Source organism: Cynocephalus volans, chromosome 8 (genome assembly GCF_027409185.1).
Source record: "Cynocephalus volans isolate mCynVol1 chromosome 8, mCynVol1.pri, whole genome shotgun sequence".
Classification (NCBI taxonomy): Eukaryota; Metazoa; Chordata; class Mammalia; order Dermoptera; family Cynocephalidae; genus Cynocephalus; species Cynocephalus volans.
This window is the reverse complement of record NC_084467.1, coordinates 35,816,945-35,837,051: the sequence shown is the minus strand read 5'-3', so window position 1 is coordinate 35,837,051 and position 20,107 is coordinate 35,816,945. Positions and strand designations below refer to the sequence as shown.

The following is a 20,107-nucleotide window of genomic DNA, read 5'->3' as shown; positions in this document are numbered from 1 at the left end:
TTAATTTTTTAGGTGTAATGATAAAAAATAGTCCTTATCTTTTAGAGGGATTTAATGTATTTAGAAGTATTTATGGCTGGAATGACATAATATCTGAGACCTGTTTCCAAATAATCAGTGGGGTGGGGAGCATGAGAGGAAGAGACTGAACAATACTGGCCACGTGTTGATAACTGGAAGGTGATGGCAGGTACATGGAAGTTCATTATGTTATTCTCTATGCTTATAAATACGTTTGGCAATTTTCATAATAAGAGAGTAAACAGAAAAGTCTGCCCTGGAGCATAGCACTCTCAGCCTAGGCAATGCCCCCTCTGTGGAGTCTGCACTGGCGATGGGCTGGGGCAGGATTCTGGTCATCCTGGACTCCCAGCCTTACCAGGATCCCTGACTCTGGGTATAGATGCCCATCCCACTTCATGGTCCCCACTCTCAGAAGAGTCTCCCCTCTGACAGCTCCTTTTCAGTCTTTATCTTTGGCTCCTCTTCGCTTACCCAGCCATTAAATCCTGGAGTTCCCAGGTCCAGCCCTGACTGTCTGCACTTCGTACCCTCTATGCTCTCCCTGGGGAATCTCATCCATGCCCTTCCTACATCTGAACAAGCAGTTGTGCTCACAACTCACAAATCTCTATTTCCAGCCACGTTAGCCCACTGCATCCTCTCTAGCTGCTGCCCAGGCTCTCTCCTCCCCTCAGCACCAGGAGTCCTCACTATGTGCAACACCTGTGCTCTCCACAGAACCTTCTACTCACTGCTCACTACTGTCATCTGACTCCTCCTCTGCCACTCCTTTCAAATTGTTAGCACAATCAGCAGTGACCTCCCAACTGGTACATCCAATGGCCATTTCTCAGTACTCCTCTTACTGGACTTCTCTGCAGCATCTGACATGGTAGACACTCTCTTCTCAAAACTCTGCTCCTTTGGTATCCATGGGGCTGCACCTTCCTGATCCTGCTCTACTCTGTCTCCTTCATGGATTCCTTGGACACCGGTTATATGTCCCCAGCATGTGGTCCTTGCTTACTTGTCTTCACATCCCACATGCTCCTGCTGGACCTGGACAATGGGCTGATCAAGTCGAGTGGAGGTGACACAGTGGGAGGCCAGGGCACTGCAGGGTTCCTCTGACTACTGCAGACACCCCAGGTGCCAGCAGGGATTCTAAACCCAGGTACCAATATTTTCAGTGAATCCTCTTCCAGGGTTTGGCAGTTAAGAGTGATAAGTAGGAGTAAAATATTAATAATAATGTCTAACATTTATGAGTGCTTACTGTGTGCCAAGCCTTTTTACACATTGTCATATCCAATTTTTCCCAAACCCTAGGAGATAGGTGCTATTATCATCCCTTTTATAGATAAGGAAACAAAGGTATAGAGCTAGGCTCTGAACCCAGCTCTTGAGCAGGTCATCTGATTTCATGGAGGGTGGGCAGCAGATGCCAGGAGTGGTTTAAATCTCAGAGCCTGAGAGGTTTTACATGATGATGGACAGGCAATGGCCTAGAAAAGGAGACATGGCAGGTGGGAGAAAAGGAGCAGCTTCCACCAGAGAGACTTCAGGGAAAAGGGTGTGCATCTCCCTTGTCTTGCACTGAGGCAATCCCCAGGCCCTGCTGATTTAGAATACTGTTTCCTGCCTGTCTTCTCTTCACGCCATGGCCAAAGATCTGGTTTAGGAGTTACCATCTCTCTCCTGAACTGCAGCAATGGCCTCCCTACTTGTTTCTGTTCCTGCCTTGCCTGACTCTACTTCATACTGAGCCACAGTGCCCCAACTACATGCTAATCTACAGCCTAACACTCTCCCATGGATCCTGTCTGCCTTCAGAAAAAAGTCCAAACTCCTCACCGTGGCATATGATCTGGCTACTGCCTATGTCTACAGCTCTCACCCTCTGCCTAAAACTTTTACATAAAGTTTATGTAGAAGGACTATGTAAGAGACCAAAGACATAAGTAAACAGAAGCCAAGAGGCAAATAAAAGCTGTGAGAGCAGCTTGGAGGGGTGCTGGCAGGGGACAAAGACTCAAGATACACAGGGAAAGGCAGAGACGGAGAACCAACGGGGCCATGGTGATAAAGGGGCAGGGCTGGAGCCACTGCTGAGGAGATGGGACTGGACCCAGGATGAACTTCTCACTCCTGAACCCCATGCCAGGCAACAGGAGACCCAGCTGTAAGACTGTTTCTAGTTTCCACAAGATCCCCAAGTCCCTTATGTATCCTTGAAATAACTCCCAATTACTTGAGGTCCTCATGAACCTGCTAAAGAATGAATGTTTGTGTCCCCCCAAAATCCATATGTTGAAACCTAATGCACAATGTGATGGTATCTGGAGGTGGGGCCTTTGGGAGGTGATCAGGTCATAAGGGTGGGGCCCTCATGGACAGGATTAGTGCCCTTATAAAAGAGACTTAGGAGAGCTCCCTCTCCCCTTCCACCATACAAGGACACAGTGAGAAGACAGCCAGCTATGAACCAGGAAGTAGGTCCTCACCAGACAAAGAATCTGCCAATGCTTTGATCTTGAAGTTCCCAGCCTCAGGACTGTGAGGAATAAACTTCTGTTGTTTAAAAGCCACTCAGTCTATGATACTGTTATAGTAGCCTGAACGAACTAAGACAGAACCAAAAAAGCCTAATACAATGTAGACAGTAACTGAAGCCATGGATGGGGATGAGAATCTCCTGGAGAACATGTAGAGTGGGAAGAAAAGGTGGTCGGGGATGGAGCCTTAGCTAATCCTGATTCTTAAGGCATAGATCAAGATCAATGTCACTGAGAAAGAAAATGAGAGAAAACAGCGACTGAAATAAGAGGAACACTAGGAATTACTGACTCAGAAGTCTAACTAAGCAGGACAGTTTCCAGGAGGAAGAAGTGGACAACATAAGAAGTGTTTCTGAGAGATCAGGAAAAATGACATGTATCCACTAGATTTGGTGAGCTTGGTGGGAGACGGGTCAGGTTGGAGGAGCCAGGCTGCCAGGGGTAAAGGGCCACCTGGAAGTACAGGTGCAAGGGGATGGTCCAGTGGAGTCCAGAGTCTCCTCAGTGACTTTGTCGATTGGGAGCTTGCACTGGTACTGCTGCAAGGCTCTGTACCAGTGTAGTGGGGAATTGCAGAAGAGAAAGTAATAAGACTGAGGATCAGGAATGAGAGCTACTGAGAATAGAGCCCCTGGATTTTTAGAAATGCAAATCTGCACAGGTGAGGGATTTCCTCCAACAACCCCCAGTCACACACATGCAGGAGTAGAGAAACTGCTCAAAGCACTGGCCCAAGACTTCCAGGTTCAGGCTGGGATCAGTGGTAGGCTAGTGGTAGAAGTGAAGGTGTGGGAGGAGGAGGGGTTCAGATTTTGCACATGGAATCTTCACTGTGAAGGGAGAGAGGCCAGGAGAGGCTGACTGATGGGTTGGGAGAACTTGATGCTTGTCGAACTTTAACGTACTGTACTTAGGGCTCACCTGGGAAGGAATTCTGGGTGATAAAGGGCTTCAGTGCTTGGCCATGGGGAAAGAAAGAGGAGGTACGGGGGCTGCCCTAAGACTGAGAGGCAGTTTTCATTTGTGGGTTGTTTGAGGGGCAGGAAGTTCTTTGGGGGAAGGTAGGGATCGTGGTAGAGAGGAAGACTGCTAAGCCAGTGCTGAGACTAGTGTGTGCTGTCAGGAAGGCAGCAAGCAGGAGGGAGGTGCAGGACAAGAGCAGGGGGTCCCATGGGGGACAAGGCCAGGGTAAGGCTGAGGAAGGGACTCTGGGTTTGGTGGGAGGCTGGAAAGAGAACACGAGGATGCTTGGTGGTCAGAGGCCTGTGTGCAGGCATGAACCTTCTGTGACTGCTTAGCTGAGGGGGCACAGGGCTTTCCTGGGAAGCTCTGGGCGGCCAGAGCAGCCACCAACTCAGCCCTTTACCAGGCATTTGTGCACATGTGGTCAGAGCCTGTCCTTTGTGCTGGAGGCGGCTCCCCGACCCAAGGCCTGCCTAGGGACTGCCCCCATGCCCAGCCCCGAACCTCTTTGATGGCTGACATGCGCACGGTCTCATAGTAGTGCAGGGGTGCATTGGGTGTACTCATGTCGTAGCCAAAGCCTGCGACTGCCACCTCGTCACAGCCATGTAGTGCCATGGTCACTGCCACACTGCCAAGGGTTGGGATGTTCTGGAGGAGACAGAAGAGGAGGCATGGAGAGTTTAGTGGGAAGGCTAAGACCTCGGCTAGGCTCCCAGGACTGAGCCCCCTTCCCTACAAAATGACCTCACGGGAGCACCGCCCCATTGCTGCCACCCTCTCCTTCTTTCCCAAGGCACCTCTGACCCAGATCTCCTTCCCCGTCTCCAGGGGCCTGGCTATCTCACCCCCCGGCCCATGAGGCCATTGTTGAAGGGCAGTCCGATGAGGGTGAAGGCAGCCTCCTGGATGAAATACGGGTTGAGAATGCGAATCTCAGGGGGTTCCTTGGGCACTCGAGTGGCCACAGATTTCCAGAAGCCGTCTGATGCACTCTGTGGACACAAAGTAAGAGGGCATGAGCTGGGCACACCACTGGTGATGGGACTGGGTAAGTGGCAGGGACCCAAAGTGTGCACAGGTAAATGAGAAATGTGGTCGGGGCCTGAGGTATAAACACAGCTGGTACGGGAAGGCCTTGGCATGTGGCAGGGACATGGACTGTGTGACAGAAACGAGGCTCAGTGGCAGGGAAGAGTGGCATGTGGTGGGGCCACAGTGTGTTGTGGAGGATCCGCAGGGCAGGCTACAGGGTGTGGGACAATGTCATGTGCTGCTCTGGCCTGAGGGGTTCTTGGGCCTATAAGAAGATGCAGTGGTCAGCTGTCCCGCCTCCCCAGAGGCCCAGGAGGAGCCTGCCCTCTCTCCTATCTGCTCTGCTTGGGCTCGCCTCCTTTCCCTTCTGCTCAGTCAACTGCTCTAAAGAAAACCTGAAAAATAAAGACAGACGTGAATGGGTGTAGCACAGAACACCACTCAAACCCCAGCTCTACACTGACTGAAGGTGGGTGACTGCGGGTAACAAGCTCTCTGAGCTTCAGTTTCTTTAGCTATAAAATGGGATCATTCTTCCCTTAGAGATCTCAGCACCGTATGGAAAGGCAATGCCTCTGAAATCTGACATCCCAGTATCCATTCCAGAGCCACAACTTCCTCCCCTTCTTTCACTCTTCCTCTTATCCAACCACGTGGAGACCTCTAGGCCCCCATCCCTGACTTCCTGTTCAGCCCAGGAGCCCTTCCTGGCCTAGACGATGAAGTGTATCACATCAACTGCACTCTTATAAACTCCCTTGATATGCTGCCCCTTGTCCTTCTATTGCCCTGGCACAGGAAAGCCCCAAGCTTGGGATCAATCCACTCATCTCCTTTTTCTGCTCTGAGTACTGCTGGAGAAAGTCCCAAACCAACCATTCAGACTGGAGGCATTACCAAACTAACTGGAGGCATTACCAAACTATGGGCTCCAGTCTGTTATTTCCAGTGAGCATGTCATTTGCCCAGAAAACCTAAAGGAATCAACTAAGAATGTATAAAATAATTTAGTATACCAAGAGGAAACAATCACCAGATACAATAAAAAAAGCGATCTCATTTGCAATCATAGCAAAAAATATAAAATACTGAGAAATAAACTGAAGAAATATGTGAGAACTATAGGAAGAAAACTATAATCCTTTATTAAGAGATATAAAAAGATGACTTGAAAACATGGGAGAGACAAATCACATTCCTGGGTGCAAAGGCTGAATATTAACAAATGCCAACTCCTCCCAGACTAATGTAGAGGCTTAACATAATTTTAAGGAAAATCCCAATAGGATTTTAAAATTTATCAAAAGGATTCTAAAAACCCATCCAAAAGGTTTAATGGTTAAAAACAGTGCCCCCAAATTAAAAATTAGGTACGAGAGTATATTATGGATTTGTACTTATTACAACAGTGATACACATATCAGAATCAACACAAAGATCAGTGAAACAGGATAGCCCAGACACATGGATAGGTTATAATAAAGGAAGCTTCTCCATCAGAGGGAACAAGTGCTATTCCAAAATTTGCCATTTGGGAAAAAGATACATTTACTTCGTCTCCTCACATTATACACAAAATAACTGAACGTTAAAAAAGTAAAAAAAGAAAATTTAGATGTATACTTTATCACTGAACTTTCTAAACATTAATGCACTGAACGAAATAAAAAGATAAACAGATTTTGACTTATAAATATTTTTAAGTGTTTTGGTACATCAAAAATATAATTAAGCAAAATTAAGAGAGAAACAAAAAAGTGGGGAGAATTTTGTCACAAAATATTTAAAAAATGCATATTTAAAAAACTCATAAAAAATCAATGAGACCCATAAAAACAGGTTAAGATCATAAAAAAAGGTTAATATGCACGAAAAAACTCACCAGTACTCACCAGTGACAAAGAAATGCAATTAGAATAACAAGACACCGCTTTTTACCCATTAAAACGTGTACGTGTGTGTATGTGTATGTGTGTATCTATCTTAGTGCTTGTTGTAGTATGCTGAGGAAGAATTCTCCAGCACTGCCACAGGAATAACACTTGGTACAGCCTTTCTAAAAAGTAATCTGAAGATATGTATCAAGACCTCAAATCTGTTTATACTTTACAATCCCCAAATTTCCCTTCTAAGGGTAATCAGAATGGTGATGACTTTTGTAAAAAGCTGCTTATTACAGTGTTATATATAAAAGCGACAAACCAGGAAAAAAAATCCAAAAGTTTACAACACAGGTTTGGTTAAATGACATATGATATGCCTATATAAGGGAATGTCACAGATATCAAAATATTGTTTCTAAGAATTTTGTCACATGGATGTATCATAACTTACGTAACCAACCTCAGTTTCCCCAGCTCTGCTCCTCCTCCTGTGTTCCCTATCCTCTACTGTCCATCCAGTCTTCCAGCCAGAGTACTGGGAATCCACTTTAGATTCTCTTCCACCTTTCCAGCCCTATTTGGTCCTATTGGTCATCTGGTACTTTCTATTCTATCTTCTTAGAATCCCACAGATCTGTCCCTTGCCCCCAAACCACTGCTACCACTTCAAGTCCAAGTCTGATCATCTTTCATCTGACTATCATCATGACTGGCCACTTACAGCATCTGTCTTCTTGACAGCTAAATACCCCCAAGCCCACTAGAGTGACTGGAACATAAATGGCACACAGTAAATCATTGTGGAATTCCATTCATTTATTCAACAAACATGTAATGAGTGCCTAGAATGGGCTGCCTCTGCCCCCTAAACCACTTCGCTCTGCCGGAATGATCTTCCCATGTACAAATCAGGTCACACCCCCACTGCCCACAGAAGGTGTGGGCTTTTCAGCCAGTCAGCCCTGTCTGCCTCTCCAGCTTCAGTGTCAGCTCATCTGAAGCTCCTACTTGCTAATTCATGCCTCCATCTTCCACAGATGCTGCTCCTTGTGTCTCATGTCCTTCCCACCGCTACCCATGTGATCGATTCTACTCATTTTTAAAGATTCAGCATTTGCCTCACCCTTGTGTCTTTCCTGACCCCCTCCATCCCAAGGTAGAACTGACATATAACCTTTGAGAGGTGATAAAACATAGTTAAGATCCTTGGTCCTGGGATTCAGTTCAGCTCTGGTCACTCACTGTGTGGAGACCCTGGGCAAGGAGCGTACCACTTCCTTACGGATAAACCAGGGAAACTATTAGAATTTATTTCATGGGCTGTTAAGAGAATTAAATGAGGTAATTCAGGCAGAGTACACATTGGCTTTGTGCCGTGACCCTCCACCCTGCAGGGTAGGTGCTCACATCCCGTTCATTTCTGTAGGCCAGGGCCCAGCCTGAAGGCACCAGTGTGTGGTCACTAAAGGAGATGTGACATCCACCCAAGGCTCCCCACCATCAGTACCTCTTCAGCCTCTTCTGCTGCTCCAGCCACAACCTCTTTGTGTTCCCATCTCTGTGGCAACATATATTTTCTGGCAAATTCTATTTGTTCTCCAAGGGTCAGCTCAAAGGACAGGCCCTTCTCAGTCTTAGTCAGAGGGAACAAGCAGACCCCAGTTCATCTTGCTCCTATGTCTCTTTCTGTGTCTCCAGAGATGTGTGTGCATAAGGGGGGGAATGGAAGGATAGCAGGACCCAGTAGGAAAAAGGGTACAGAAATGGCCTAGACCTTAGGCAGAATTGGAGAGAAGCCCCTCCTGGGTGGGCAGTAAGTCGACTCATAGGAATGGCAGGTGCCAGGCTGTGCCAAGTACAGCACAGCCCCTGTCCCTTCTTCCTGTCCTGGCAGGCCCCGACATTTTCCCACCTGGGGTTCCTGCCCAGGCAGGATGCAGAAAGTGCAGGGGCTCTCAGCAGAGATGGGGAAAGCCAGGAAAGGGAGCAGCTTGGGTGTATGTGTGGCTCCAGGCTGGTTTTCACACAGGTTAGTTCATTTACATCTCTTCAACTTTCACCTACTTCACAGGTACAGGTCCCAAGCTGAAGCAACATGTTCAAGGTTACATGGCCTGCAAGCGGCTGTGCCGAGACACACCTGAGTGTCCTGACTCCAAGATGGGTGTTCTTTCTGCCACGCCATTCATATCATCACTGCTCTTTCCACCACAGGAAGTCTGGTGGCTTGAGATCAAAGATGAAGGAGACCGAACCTCTGCCCTCCAAGAGCTCTCAGGTGAGTTAGCGGTCACTCTGGTGCCCCACATCCCATTTTACAGAAGGGACAGAGGCTCAGAGGTGAGGCGTCTTGCCTGGGTGCAGACACAGCTGGTGAGAATCTGAGCTGAATTCAACTTCAGAACATGGTTCTTTCCACGACAGGAGATGACTTCTCTGAAACTATCTCCCTTGGCCTTTCCAATGTGCTTAAAGTCCCGTACTTAATCACTATGTGAGACTGCAGGAAATTAGCTTATTATCTTGTACCCCTTTGAGGATCTAATAAAAGCTCTAGTGGGGAGGGGAAAGCTACTGCCTCTCCTCCCACCTTTTCTCTTTCCTGGGAGGAGAAATGACTAATCTGACTGCTCAGATCTGAGGATACTGTGTATGTCACATTTACTGTTATGAGGTGAAAAGTCTTTCTCCCTTGCGCTCTCACACACACGCATGAGCACGTGCACCTCTTCTTGACTTCCTGCTTCCTGCAGCAGAGGGTAACTGTGGCAGTGCCCGGCTCCTTGGAGCAGGAGCTCTCTCTGCCTCTGCTGACTGCCTGCTTGGTGTTCTGCAGTTCTTACTGCCTTAGGGCTGGCAGCCAGCAGTGGCTAAGAGGAAGGTTGGGACCCTGGGGAAGGGAAGTCCTATGCGTAGGTCTTCAGTCACAGGGTGCCCTGCATTAGAGAACTGGGAACTGGCACAATCAACAATTCAGTGCTGATTTTATTCCTTCTCAACTGTCATTGTCCTGATGTAGATCTTCCTCGGGAATTTCAGGGAAAGAAGGAACAATATGATTTGGCAAGATATGATTTGGGCATTTCTGTGTTTCCTCAGACATAAAAATATCAAGAACCAATAAAGCCTCAGCTTGTCTTCTGACATAAAAAGAACAGCCATATCTCTTCAGAGCCTGTCTCCTAAAATAAAAAGAGGAGCCATAGCTCCTCTTCTCAAAAAACGTGCACAGGTACATATACATAACATTTTGCATGCCATTATACAGGCTTTGGAGTGTGGAAAACCAAGGTTCACAGTTCGGTTCCACATCTCTATCACCTGGGGCACATCTTGTCATCTCTTTAAGCCTCAAGTTCCTGGTGCATAAAACAGGGATGACAAGACCTACTTCCCAGATGGTTGTGAGGATTAAGTGAGATGCTGTGTGTTTTATAGCATCTGATATGGTGTCTGGTATATAGTGAGAGCGCACTAAATCTTACCTGTTATGACTATGAGTGAGTGTCACAGAAGCTGAGAGAGTGAAGCACTGGGTGTGGTCGGCAATGTTGGCTGCCACAGAGGCCAGCACACATCTGCACCTGCACACATCCACACATTCAAATGGCAGAGCCAGCTTTTCCCCTGGCTCCTTGCAGGGGGGCAGTGGGCACCGGAGGCCTACCTGCTGCAGGGTGACACTGCTGGACCTGCCACCAGCACACAGTCCTATCCCACAGGGCCTGGGCCTGCTGGTGTCCACACTGGCCCAAGGCCTCTCACAGCTCATTTCCCCGACCCATGAGACACAGATGCCTATAAAGCCAGACAATGCCACTGGCCCCAGCAGGGTCAAACCTCTCCTTAAGGCCAACTAAGGGCTATGTTCCTTGTCCAGTCCCTCCTCCTCCAGGAATGTCGCTGCCTCAGTCAAATCTGGACCCAGCTGTGTGGAACCACCAGTCTCCTGCTTATGCAACCTGTCCTGCTCTTGTCGGAAGCAATGGGGAATAGATCTGGAATAGAGCCGGAAGCAATGGGGAATAGATCTGGAATAGAGCACTTTCCCCGCAGACTGCTGTGATACTGTTTTCTGACACCTTTGCAGGATTCTGCTCCTGAGAGGTCTGGAAATAGAGAGATTAACCATGGGCTGGCTTTCTGCAGCCAAGAGTAGGGCAGATGTGTCTACTCCTCATGCACCCCACTGCTACTGCCTTAGGACAGGCCACCAACTTTCGTGGGGTCACCCTATCAGCCACCAGGTCTCCCAGCCTCCATCTTGTCTTTCTTCATTCGATTTCCTGTGCAGATCTGATCTTGACCCTCTCAGGTTTAAAATCTTCAGTGGCTTTCCACTGTCCCCTCGGACAGCTTGCATTGATAGCTAAGAGTGTAGGTCAGATTTTAAACCCTACACCCCAACTACTAACTCTGTGCCCCTAGGTAAGTTCTTTACCCTTTCCAAGTCCATTATCCTCATCTACAAAATAAGGGTAATGGTACTAGATCCTTACAGTATCTTTGAGTTATCACAGTTAAAAGTCACACATATAATATGTTTGGCACAAAGTCAGCTCTTGTTAGCTTCTGCTAGTATTAGTCCTCAGGATAAAGTCCAAGCTTCTTGATGTGACTCTGGCTTACAAGACCCTTCACCATCTGTCCCCTGCTTACCCAGCCTCATCCCCAGCCGTTGCTACCACATCTATGCAGATTCACCCCTAACATCTGTGGGGCCAGGGACAAAATTACCATGTGTGTCCACCTATCACATATCTAAATTTAAACTCTAAATATTTGAAAGTTATAAATCAAACTATCAAGCTATTAAATAAAATATATTCTATCCTTCCTTGAAAACAACCTGGAAGGCCAGGTTTGGATTTAGAATTCTGACCCAGAAGTATTGTGCATGTGTGTATAGACTCCTCACCCCACACATCCAAGGTCTGCTCACCACCTCTGCAAACAGCCCTCCTTGGGTTTGGGGTATGTACCGAGAGCTGTATTCTGCCCTCCTGAGGATGGAAGTAGACTTGGCACTGTTAGGGAAAGAAATTCTGAGGTCTCTAGTATCTGGTAGTAGTCTCGCAAGGGTGGGTGGGTTTGGGTGAGCATATCCCTCTTGGCCTTGAATATTCCTCTTCACTCCATGGCAAATGGTGTGGCAAGAGGAGGGCCAGAGTGGGGCCCAGGGCAGACGCTCTTCTTGCCCAGGTCTGAAGGCACCCATACCATACTCCAGTTATACTGAATTACTAATTCACTAAATACACCACACTATTTGCCAGTGCTGTTCTCTGTGCCTGAAACACTCATGTTCATCTGGCCAACTTGTACAGGAAGAGGCTGGAGCAAGCAGCTTGGGCAGGGCCTGGGGCTTATGTAAGTATCCTGGAGGCCAAGAGATAGGGTAGCCGGACCCGTTTGACCAGGATGGCATCTGTTCCCTTGTGCCCAGGCCCTGTTGCTCTCCCTGACACACTCATTCCTGGTCCTGTGCTGGTTGTGCTCAGTCTCACTTCTCAGAAGGTGACCGTCATTGCAGATGAGCACAGTGTTGTCAGGTGCACTGCCTGCTCAGTCCTTACAGCTGTATAACAGGGAACCACGCAGGGAAGACTTTACGATGCCCATTTTACAGAAGAGGACAATGAAACTCAAAGATGTGGGCTGTGGCAGAGGAAGAGACGAGTTTCAGTTCCTAACACTGAATCCAGTGCTATGCCCACCGACTGTCCTGCATTGAAGGAGCTGGGGCAGAGCGGCTGTGATGGTGGTCCAGGTGCCCGTGTCCTCTGCAGGAGTGCTGTGCTGCTGCTTCAGGCTCCATCAAGTGGTGGGACAATAATTTACATAATAAACCCCTTAGGCCACATTTGGGTTTGGCTATTATAAATAACATTAACATAAAAGTCTTTGTGTCCAGACCTTTCCTTCCTGTGAGTGATGGCTCCTGTTACCAAGCACCTTTTCCTTTCCAAAAAGCCTGTCCCCATTTACACTCTGACCAGTAGCCCATGAGAGCACCTGTCACTGCATGCTTGCCAGCATCATGCCTTATAGTTTAAATGCATTCTTTGAAAATGGGATAATGGATAAATGGCATCCTGTTGCATTTGCATGAATTTCTCTGACTGCTAGGAAGGTTAAACATCTTTCTGTTGTTTATTAGTTATAGTTTTTCCTGTGTGATCTGTTCAGTCTCTGGACCATTATCTCTTGGAGTTCCAATGGTTTTCTTGTCAATGTTCCTAATAATAACCCTTTGTCATATTTTCTAAATATATTCTTCAGTTTTGTGGTACAGTCTTTTTGTTAACTTTGTTTAAATTCTCATGTGTTATCAAATCTGATTTCTTTTAAGACTTCTGTGCCCTAAGTTATTTCCCTCCAGGGATTTGATTTCTATTCTACTTTCTTAAAAATTTCCTTTGCTTGTATTTTTACATTTTACTTTTTAGTCCATTTGGATTTTATTTTGATATGTGCTATGAAGAGAGGGTCAAAAAACCCTTTTGAGAGCTATATTTGGGAAAAGCAGTGAACAAAGAGAGGAGTTGGCTTGGGGCGGACCATGAGATGCTAGAGACAGCTGGGAGAGGCAGAGAGCCAGGGACTGTTTAGTTCCCATTTCTTTATCAAGGAGAATGATCTTGGAACTGCAGAAAGAAGATCAAACATGGCTAAGAGCAAAAGGATGCCCAGAAGAGGCAAGAAGAGAGCAAACAGACACGAGGGCCTGGAGTCAAAAGAATGACCTCCCAGGACAGTGAGAGGAGGCAGCGGCCTTGTGAAAAGGAAAGAGCCCTTCTGAGAGTGAGAAGTTTTGGGTTGGAATTGTGACTCTCCCAGAAGTTACTGCCTCACTCTGGGCCTCAATGTCCACATTTATTTATTCCTTTACATATGCCAACTATGCTTCAAACAGTGCTGGAGGTGATGGAGTTAAGAGAGATAAACAAGACAGTGCCTGCCCTCCAGGGGCTTACAAAAAGAGGAGAACCTAATACAGCCTTGGCAGAGGGAGCAGGCACAACATGGGGGTGTGAAATAGGATATACATTTTGGCATAGTCAGAGTGGAGAGCGCACATGGGGTGCCAGAAGGAGTAGCAAGAACAAGGGAGGGTTGGAAGGGGCAGATCGTGGAGTGCTACGCCACGGAGTTTTCCAGTGGTTCTCACACTTGAACCTGTATCCAAATCACCCAGAGGGCTTGTTAAAGCAGACTGCCAGGCCCATCCCCTGAGTTTCTCATTCAGAAGCTCTAAGGTGGGGCACCCCAAAATGCATATCTGATAAGTTTCTAGGTGATATTGATGCTGCTGGTATGAGAATGAACTTTGGGAACTGTTGCATCTAGGCAATGGGGACCCATTAAGCAGGAGAATGAACCAACCAGATGGATGTTTTAGGATGATTCTTTTGAATACAGATGTGGAGAATGGATGAGAGGGAGACCTGACTGGAGGCAGGAGACAGGAAGCTGCTGAAATAATTCAAGCAAGGCATTTTTAGAAAAGAGAATCACAAGTTTGGAGACCAAATGATTGAATATGGAAGGCAAAGGAGATGGCAGAATCAAGAATGCTTCCAAGGTTTTTGGCCATGGGCTTGTAAGCATCGGGACTATCCACAGAGCCCAGCACTGTGCCTGATTACACAGTAAACACTTGCTGGATATTTGCTGACAAGTTGTTCCTGTAAAGGGAGGGCAGAGGTTGAGTCCATTGGATTTAGAATCAGAAGGTCACGGCTGGTAGAGGGATGGGTTTGGAAGCCAGGCTGGAGAGGATGAGAAATAGAAGGGGAAATGTGGAGATGCCAGGACAGGCAATGACTCTCCCTAGAAACTTGAAAGAGAAGGGTAGGAGAGAGGGTGAACACAAGCCAAAGAGAAGGTTTTTATTTTTAAGGTGAGAGAGGGACCTGAGCAAATTTATAGATGTGAGGGGAGGACCCAGTGAAGAGGAGAGAGAGGTAACAACTGAAAGAAGACAGTTCTGAGAAGGCAAGAGGAGACTGCATGGAGAGCACAGGAGCAATGACCCTGAACAGAGAGGCCCAGGTGGAGGAGGAGAGTGGGATGGCTGGGATGCAGGGAAGCCTGCAGACTGGGAAGCTGAGAGTTCCCGACTGATGACGACCTTCATTTTCCCTGTGCAGCTGGATATGAGATTTCTGCTTGAAATAGGGATGGAGGTATAGCAGAATTAAAGAGGGGGAGGGGAGGGTTCCGATATGACAGCCAGGACAGGACACAGGATGGGAAGCAGCACCAAGATGCCAGTCAGGTAACACTGCTGTGTGTTGCAATCTTGGCTGTAGCTTCTCTCTGTGGGTGGCATTCAATCCCTGGAACTGGACTGGCTGGATGTAGGAAAGGCAGGGAGAGAGGGAGTTGTCAAGGAGTGACACAGTGTTTGAAGCACAGGACTCCATGTGACTTTGGTGACTGATTTAGATTTGCTGAATGAATGAATCAATGAATAAGTTAGAGGTAAAGAAATAGTGTAATGGCTAAAGTAAGATACCTTTGGTCCCAAATGCAGCTCCCCCACTTACTACTACTCGCAGGGCTGCTGAGAGGGCTGGCTGGGATAATGCACATCAATCATGTAGCCCAGGGCCTGGCCTGCAGAAGAACTCGGTAAACAGTGGCTCTTATTGTTCTCATAGGCCAGGGCAGATGGGAGCTGATCAACGGAGATTCTAAGCAGCAAGTACGTGGTCAGATTTATTTCCTAGGAAGATCCCTGGGGCAGTCAGATCTGGGTTTGAATTCAGCTCTATCACTTAACTAGTTGAGTAACCTTAAGCAAGTAACTCATCCTCTCTGTGCCTCAGTTCCCTAATCTCAAAAATGGGGATCATAATAGTACCTATCTAATAGGGTCATTATGAGAACTGCATGAAAGAACTCAAGGAAAGTTGGTAAACTGAAGAGCTTAATAAATGGCAGCTGTGATGATGATGATGATGGAAGGAAGAGGAGGAAGAAGACAAGTGAGAGAAGTGAGAAGAGGAACTGGGGGAGGAGGAAGAGAGGCAGGAAGAGGAAAAGGAAGAGAATGACAATGAGGATAATTACGAGGCTGAGTGACCAGGAGGCCACAGGGGACAGTGGTGAGGAGGAGTGGAGGGTGGTGATGACGTGAGCCCTGATTACTGTGCATTTTTACCTGAGGGTGGAGGAGCGATGGTTAGGATGCTGTACTGGGGAGTGAACATGCAGTCTCCCTGGCCCTCCCAGGGAATAGGAGCTGTGGGAGAAAAAGCTGTGTCCACTGGCGATGGCTGCAAAGGGAATGGTAGACCAGGAGAGCTCGTCTCAGAGGTTAGGAGAGGATACTGTGGGGTGGTGACCATGAATGCTGCTTGGCGGTAAGAGGCCATGTGCCCTGCACTGAGTCTCCCCACAGGCGAGGTGGTGCCCAGGCTGGGCAGTCCATCCTAAGGCTCTGCATCCCTCTCAGGCCTTAACAGGTATAGGTTTAGGTGCAGATGGACATTCAATCCCTATCTTGGGCCTGGTCTAATAAGGCCTCATATTCGGGGACCTAGTGGCCCTGTTTACCCTGTGGACTTCCCAGACTATCAGCCCAGCCCTGCTGCCTTTCACCTGGAGGCTCCTCTTGTCTCCCTTTTCTAGGCCTGGCCTCTGACCCCTGCTTTTAGGTCACCTCCTAGGTCAGGCCGTATAGCCTAGACAGAAAAATGCTTCACTCTCCAGTGCAACTGGGCTTTGCTAACAGCAATACCACCACCAACAAGAAAGAAAACAAAAACAAATAACATTAATAATGGCCATAGACTGAAAACTTACTAAGTTCTCTATGTTAGGTGCTTCTGTATTTCATCTTATTTAATTTTTACCACTACCCTGAAGGTGGGAGTACTACTCCTGTTAGATAGGTGAGACTAAGTCTGAGGGGCTAGGGAACTTGCCTAAGGTAACCCAGCAAATAAGTGACAGAATCTAAATTTAAATCTAAGTTGTGTAACTCCAAGGCTTAAGTGGTTTTCCCCTCTTAAACCATGTTGTCACTCCCAAATTCAGGGACCTAGTCCCCCTGTGCATGAATGTGGGCCCTGGCCAGCCCCTTAGATTCCGCCCCCCCCCCCCCCCCCCCCGCCCCCGGGACTGAACTACAGCTGGAAGGTCAAGCCTGTGTCAAGACTGTTCAGGGACCAACCCCCAGCCCTTGTCCTCTTTCATCCCCATGCTGGGCAGGAACCACACCCACATCAGCTGGCGGGGCCTCTCTGAACTGTCAGAGGCTGCTCAGCAGCGAGGCCAGCTTTTCTAATGCAGGAGCAGGAGAGAAGGTAGCAAAGGGGGACGGGAAGGCAGCTCCCTGGGGCTTCTGCAGCCCTCGTTACCAGGCATCCTGAGGCACAGTGGGGGAGCTGGCGGAGGGGAGGTTGGGGCCTGAGGGACCAGATGGGAAGCTCTGCCTCTCACGAGTCCCCCCCGTCACTGGGCCCCAAGGGCTCCTTCCTCCAGACAGTGGATGGGCATCTCCAGCCTTCGTCCAACACCAGGAGGAAGATGCACAGGCCACCTGAGATGTCAGGCAGCAGGCTCTGACACTTCTCCTTCACTGTGCAGTGCTCTTCTCACACAGTGTGACTCACAGCTTCCGGACTGCAGCAGCCTCACTAAGCCTCTGCACCTGCTGCTGTTCCCTTTGCCTGTGATGCTATTCACCAGACTCACTCCTAACTCTTCCTTCAGGGTCCAGCTCAGGAGCACTGCCTGCAGGTCTACTCTGTTGCTCACTGCCTGCCCTCAGGGCTGCGTCAGGCATCTCCCCATCACAACACCTACCACACTGCGTTGTAACTCTAGACTTGGGACTGTCTATCCCACTAGACTGTGAGTGACTTCAGGTTGGGAATACTGTTTTTGTATTCCCACAGAGAACACCTCACTAATGCCTGGCAAGTGCGTGAGTGCGTGAGGGACAATCGCAGATGTGCCTCCAACAAGAATTTCACAGGAGCTGGAGGCTCCTCCCACCAAGGTCTTATGTACAGCTGCACCTCCATGACCCCAGCTCCACCCTCCCTGCCAGCCTCAGCTTCCCTACTCGCCCACGCCCTGGTGCTCTTCAGAGCTGCCCTGAGCACACAGCTGCTTATTGGCTTGGTTTAGGCTCCTGGGATTTAGGAGATAAAAAGCCTCTTTGAAACTTGTTCAGAGTTATCTTTGCTACACTGTCTAGTGAATCAGGGAACCAAATGGCCACAAATGATGAAGAGGAGAGCTGTCATATGGATGAAGAAAGTATGGCCAGCCCTGGCACAGACTCTTTTCTGGATTGTTTGGTCTTCCTTTCCCACTTCTCTCCTCTCTCTATATCCCATCAGGACTCCTGGATACCAGAAAGTTACACACCATAAGTGACTATTCACATAGTGAGTGGCACACAGCAGCCATGAGTGACGCTTAACACCTGTTCCAGCCCTGCCCAGCCAGGCCTTGGCTCCAGAACACAGAGCTACCTCCTGCCAGAATTCTGCAGGTGAGTCTCCAGACAGGTGCAGATCACTCTCCAGAAGCCCAGAGGCTACATGGTTAGAAAGATCATGGCTGGGTCAGGACAAGCCTGGGGCTGGAGGCCTGTGTCAGGACACCAGACAGGAGGAGGCTGGGAGAAGCAACCTCTCTCACATGCACCTGGGTCTCAGAAGCCGGAGAAATGAAGTAGAGCATGGAAGAGGTCCTGCAAATGCCTCAGCCTTGGGCTTTGGGGGAGAGAAGCGCACTAAGAAGAGGCCTCTGGGGCAGCTAAGGGACCTGGTCAGGTCCCCTCTGGATGCTGGGAGAGCTGAGGCCATAGGCATCACTGCTTCCTCTGGCAGCTCACTCTAAAGGCCCAAATTATTTCTGACTTTGGAGCCAGGGAAAGCCCACAGAACTTCAGAGGACTCCTCCCCATCTCCTTTCTCCCCTTCCTGCTCACCCCCATCCAGCCTGGGAAGAAGTTCTCCCAACAGGAGGCTGGCCCTAGGTCACTGTGCATGGCCAAGACAGGCTGAGTGTGGGCCTAGCACACCCCACACTTCCCTACCCCACCACTCTATACCTTGTATGTGTCTGGCGCCAGGGCAAGGCCAGGTGGGGAGCTCCTTGGTCTTCCCAGGAAAAGCAAGACCCTGCTGCCTGCTTCCTGAGTGGCCTGACATGGTGAGTCCTCCGACTCCAGCTGGCTTCCTTCCTTTCCTCTTTCTTCCCTTACTCCCTTGGATGAACTGTGAAAGCCTTGAATTAACTGACCTTGGTTTCCTCGGAAGAAACATGTGACAACGCCCACCTGGCTTGCTCTGGCCCACCCCTTTGGCCTGGCCTCCTTATTTGGACTGCCTAGCTTTTCCTGGCCTGCCCAGCAGGAAGCAAAAACCAGTGTCTGAGCCAATTCCAGATCAATTACACATCATTTATGGTGGCTGGGCTCCGAAGGGTAAAAAACAGTGGGATCGGGGCTCTGCCCTATAGGAGCCCTGCCCCGAGGGAGGCTATGACAGGTGTCCATGGCAGAGGAAAGGACATGCAGGAGGAGGTGGGCAGAAGCCAGGGTGAGAGGGCCGGCCCGTGGCTCACTCGGGAGAGTGTGGTGCTGAGAACACCAAGGCCCCGGGTTCGGATCCCATATACGGATGGCCGGTTCGCTCACTGGCTGAGCGTGGTGCTCACAACACCAAGTCAAGGGTTAAGATCCCCTTACCGGTCATCTTTTAAAAAAAAAAAAAAAAAAAAAAAAAAAAAGAAGCCAGGGTGAGAAAGCAGCCCCTAGGCTCCCAGGGGTTCATGAAGGCAGACCTAAACTCCCCCCATTTCTCCCTTAACAGTGCCTACCAGTGACCCCAATTCTCTTGCCCTCAAGGCAAAGAGTAGGGCTCTGAGGACACTAATGACTCAGGCCCTAGGGTTCCGAAAAGAGTGGGGTGCTTCTCCAGCCCCCATTCTCTGCCTGGTTTGCACGGGCAGTGGGCCTGCCTGAAGCTGGGGCTGGCTGAAGCCAAACGATCACGCTGCTGCCTGGCCCCATCCTTCCTGTTGGGGAGCTGGACTGGACCCAGGGGACCCTAGCTGTCTCATTCAGCCTGGTTCTGAGGTGGACGCCCCTTCTCCACTGTCCCACCTATCTGAATTTCTGGACCTGACTTCTGTCTTCTCTCTTGCTTGCTACCTACTTGACACTGCCTACATTTGGCCTTGCTTAGGAAGGGGCTGTGGAGTTAAATTGCACCGAGACCCCCACAGGCCGGTCAAGCTGTTTCCACCCCCAACTCTCCTCTAAACCTCCAGAAAGAACAACTAGCTTCTCACAATAGGCAAAGGGCCATCTGTCATCATTCTCCTCTGCTAAGAGGCTTGGGTATTGGAAGATGAATAGCCTGAGCTCTCTAGTACCCCTCCCCTGGGGTGGCTGTTGACAGCTCGTTGAGGGAAGAGGGGGGATAAACCTGGACAAGCTGGTGAGAGTCACTAGGCCTAGAGCTAGGAAATAGAGGTCTCAGGAGGGGACTCAGTGGGTGGTCTGCTAAAGAGCAGTCTGATCCTACTTGGCCACATAAGCTCCATAAAGAAATGGGCTCAGACCTTTGCCGGCCTAGAACAACGAGAACAGAGTCTGATCATTCCCAGAGAGTGGAACCAGACTCAATGGCA

General features: G+C 48.9%; 1 protein-coding gene across 4 annotated transcripts in view; it reads right to left on the bottom strand.

The window, feature by feature from the left end:
* The window catches only part of ST3GAL3 (ST3 beta-galactoside alpha-2,3-sialyltransferase 3), a 193,504-nt gene that overhangs the window by 2,734 nt on the left and 170,663 nt on the right, over positions 1 to 20,107 (bottom strand). For all 4 annotated transcript variants that reach the window (XM_063104146.1, XM_063104147.1, XM_063104149.1 and 1 more), the window contains 2 exons: positions 4,373 to 4,519; positions 4,029 to 4,175 (listed from right to left, as the gene is read on the bottom strand). In XM_063104146.1, the coding sequence (XP_062960216.1) occupies positions 4,029 to 4,175; positions 4,373 to 4,519 (294 nt within the window). The remainder of the gene's footprint in view (positions 1 to 4,028; positions 4,176 to 4,372; positions 4,520 to 20,107) is intronic.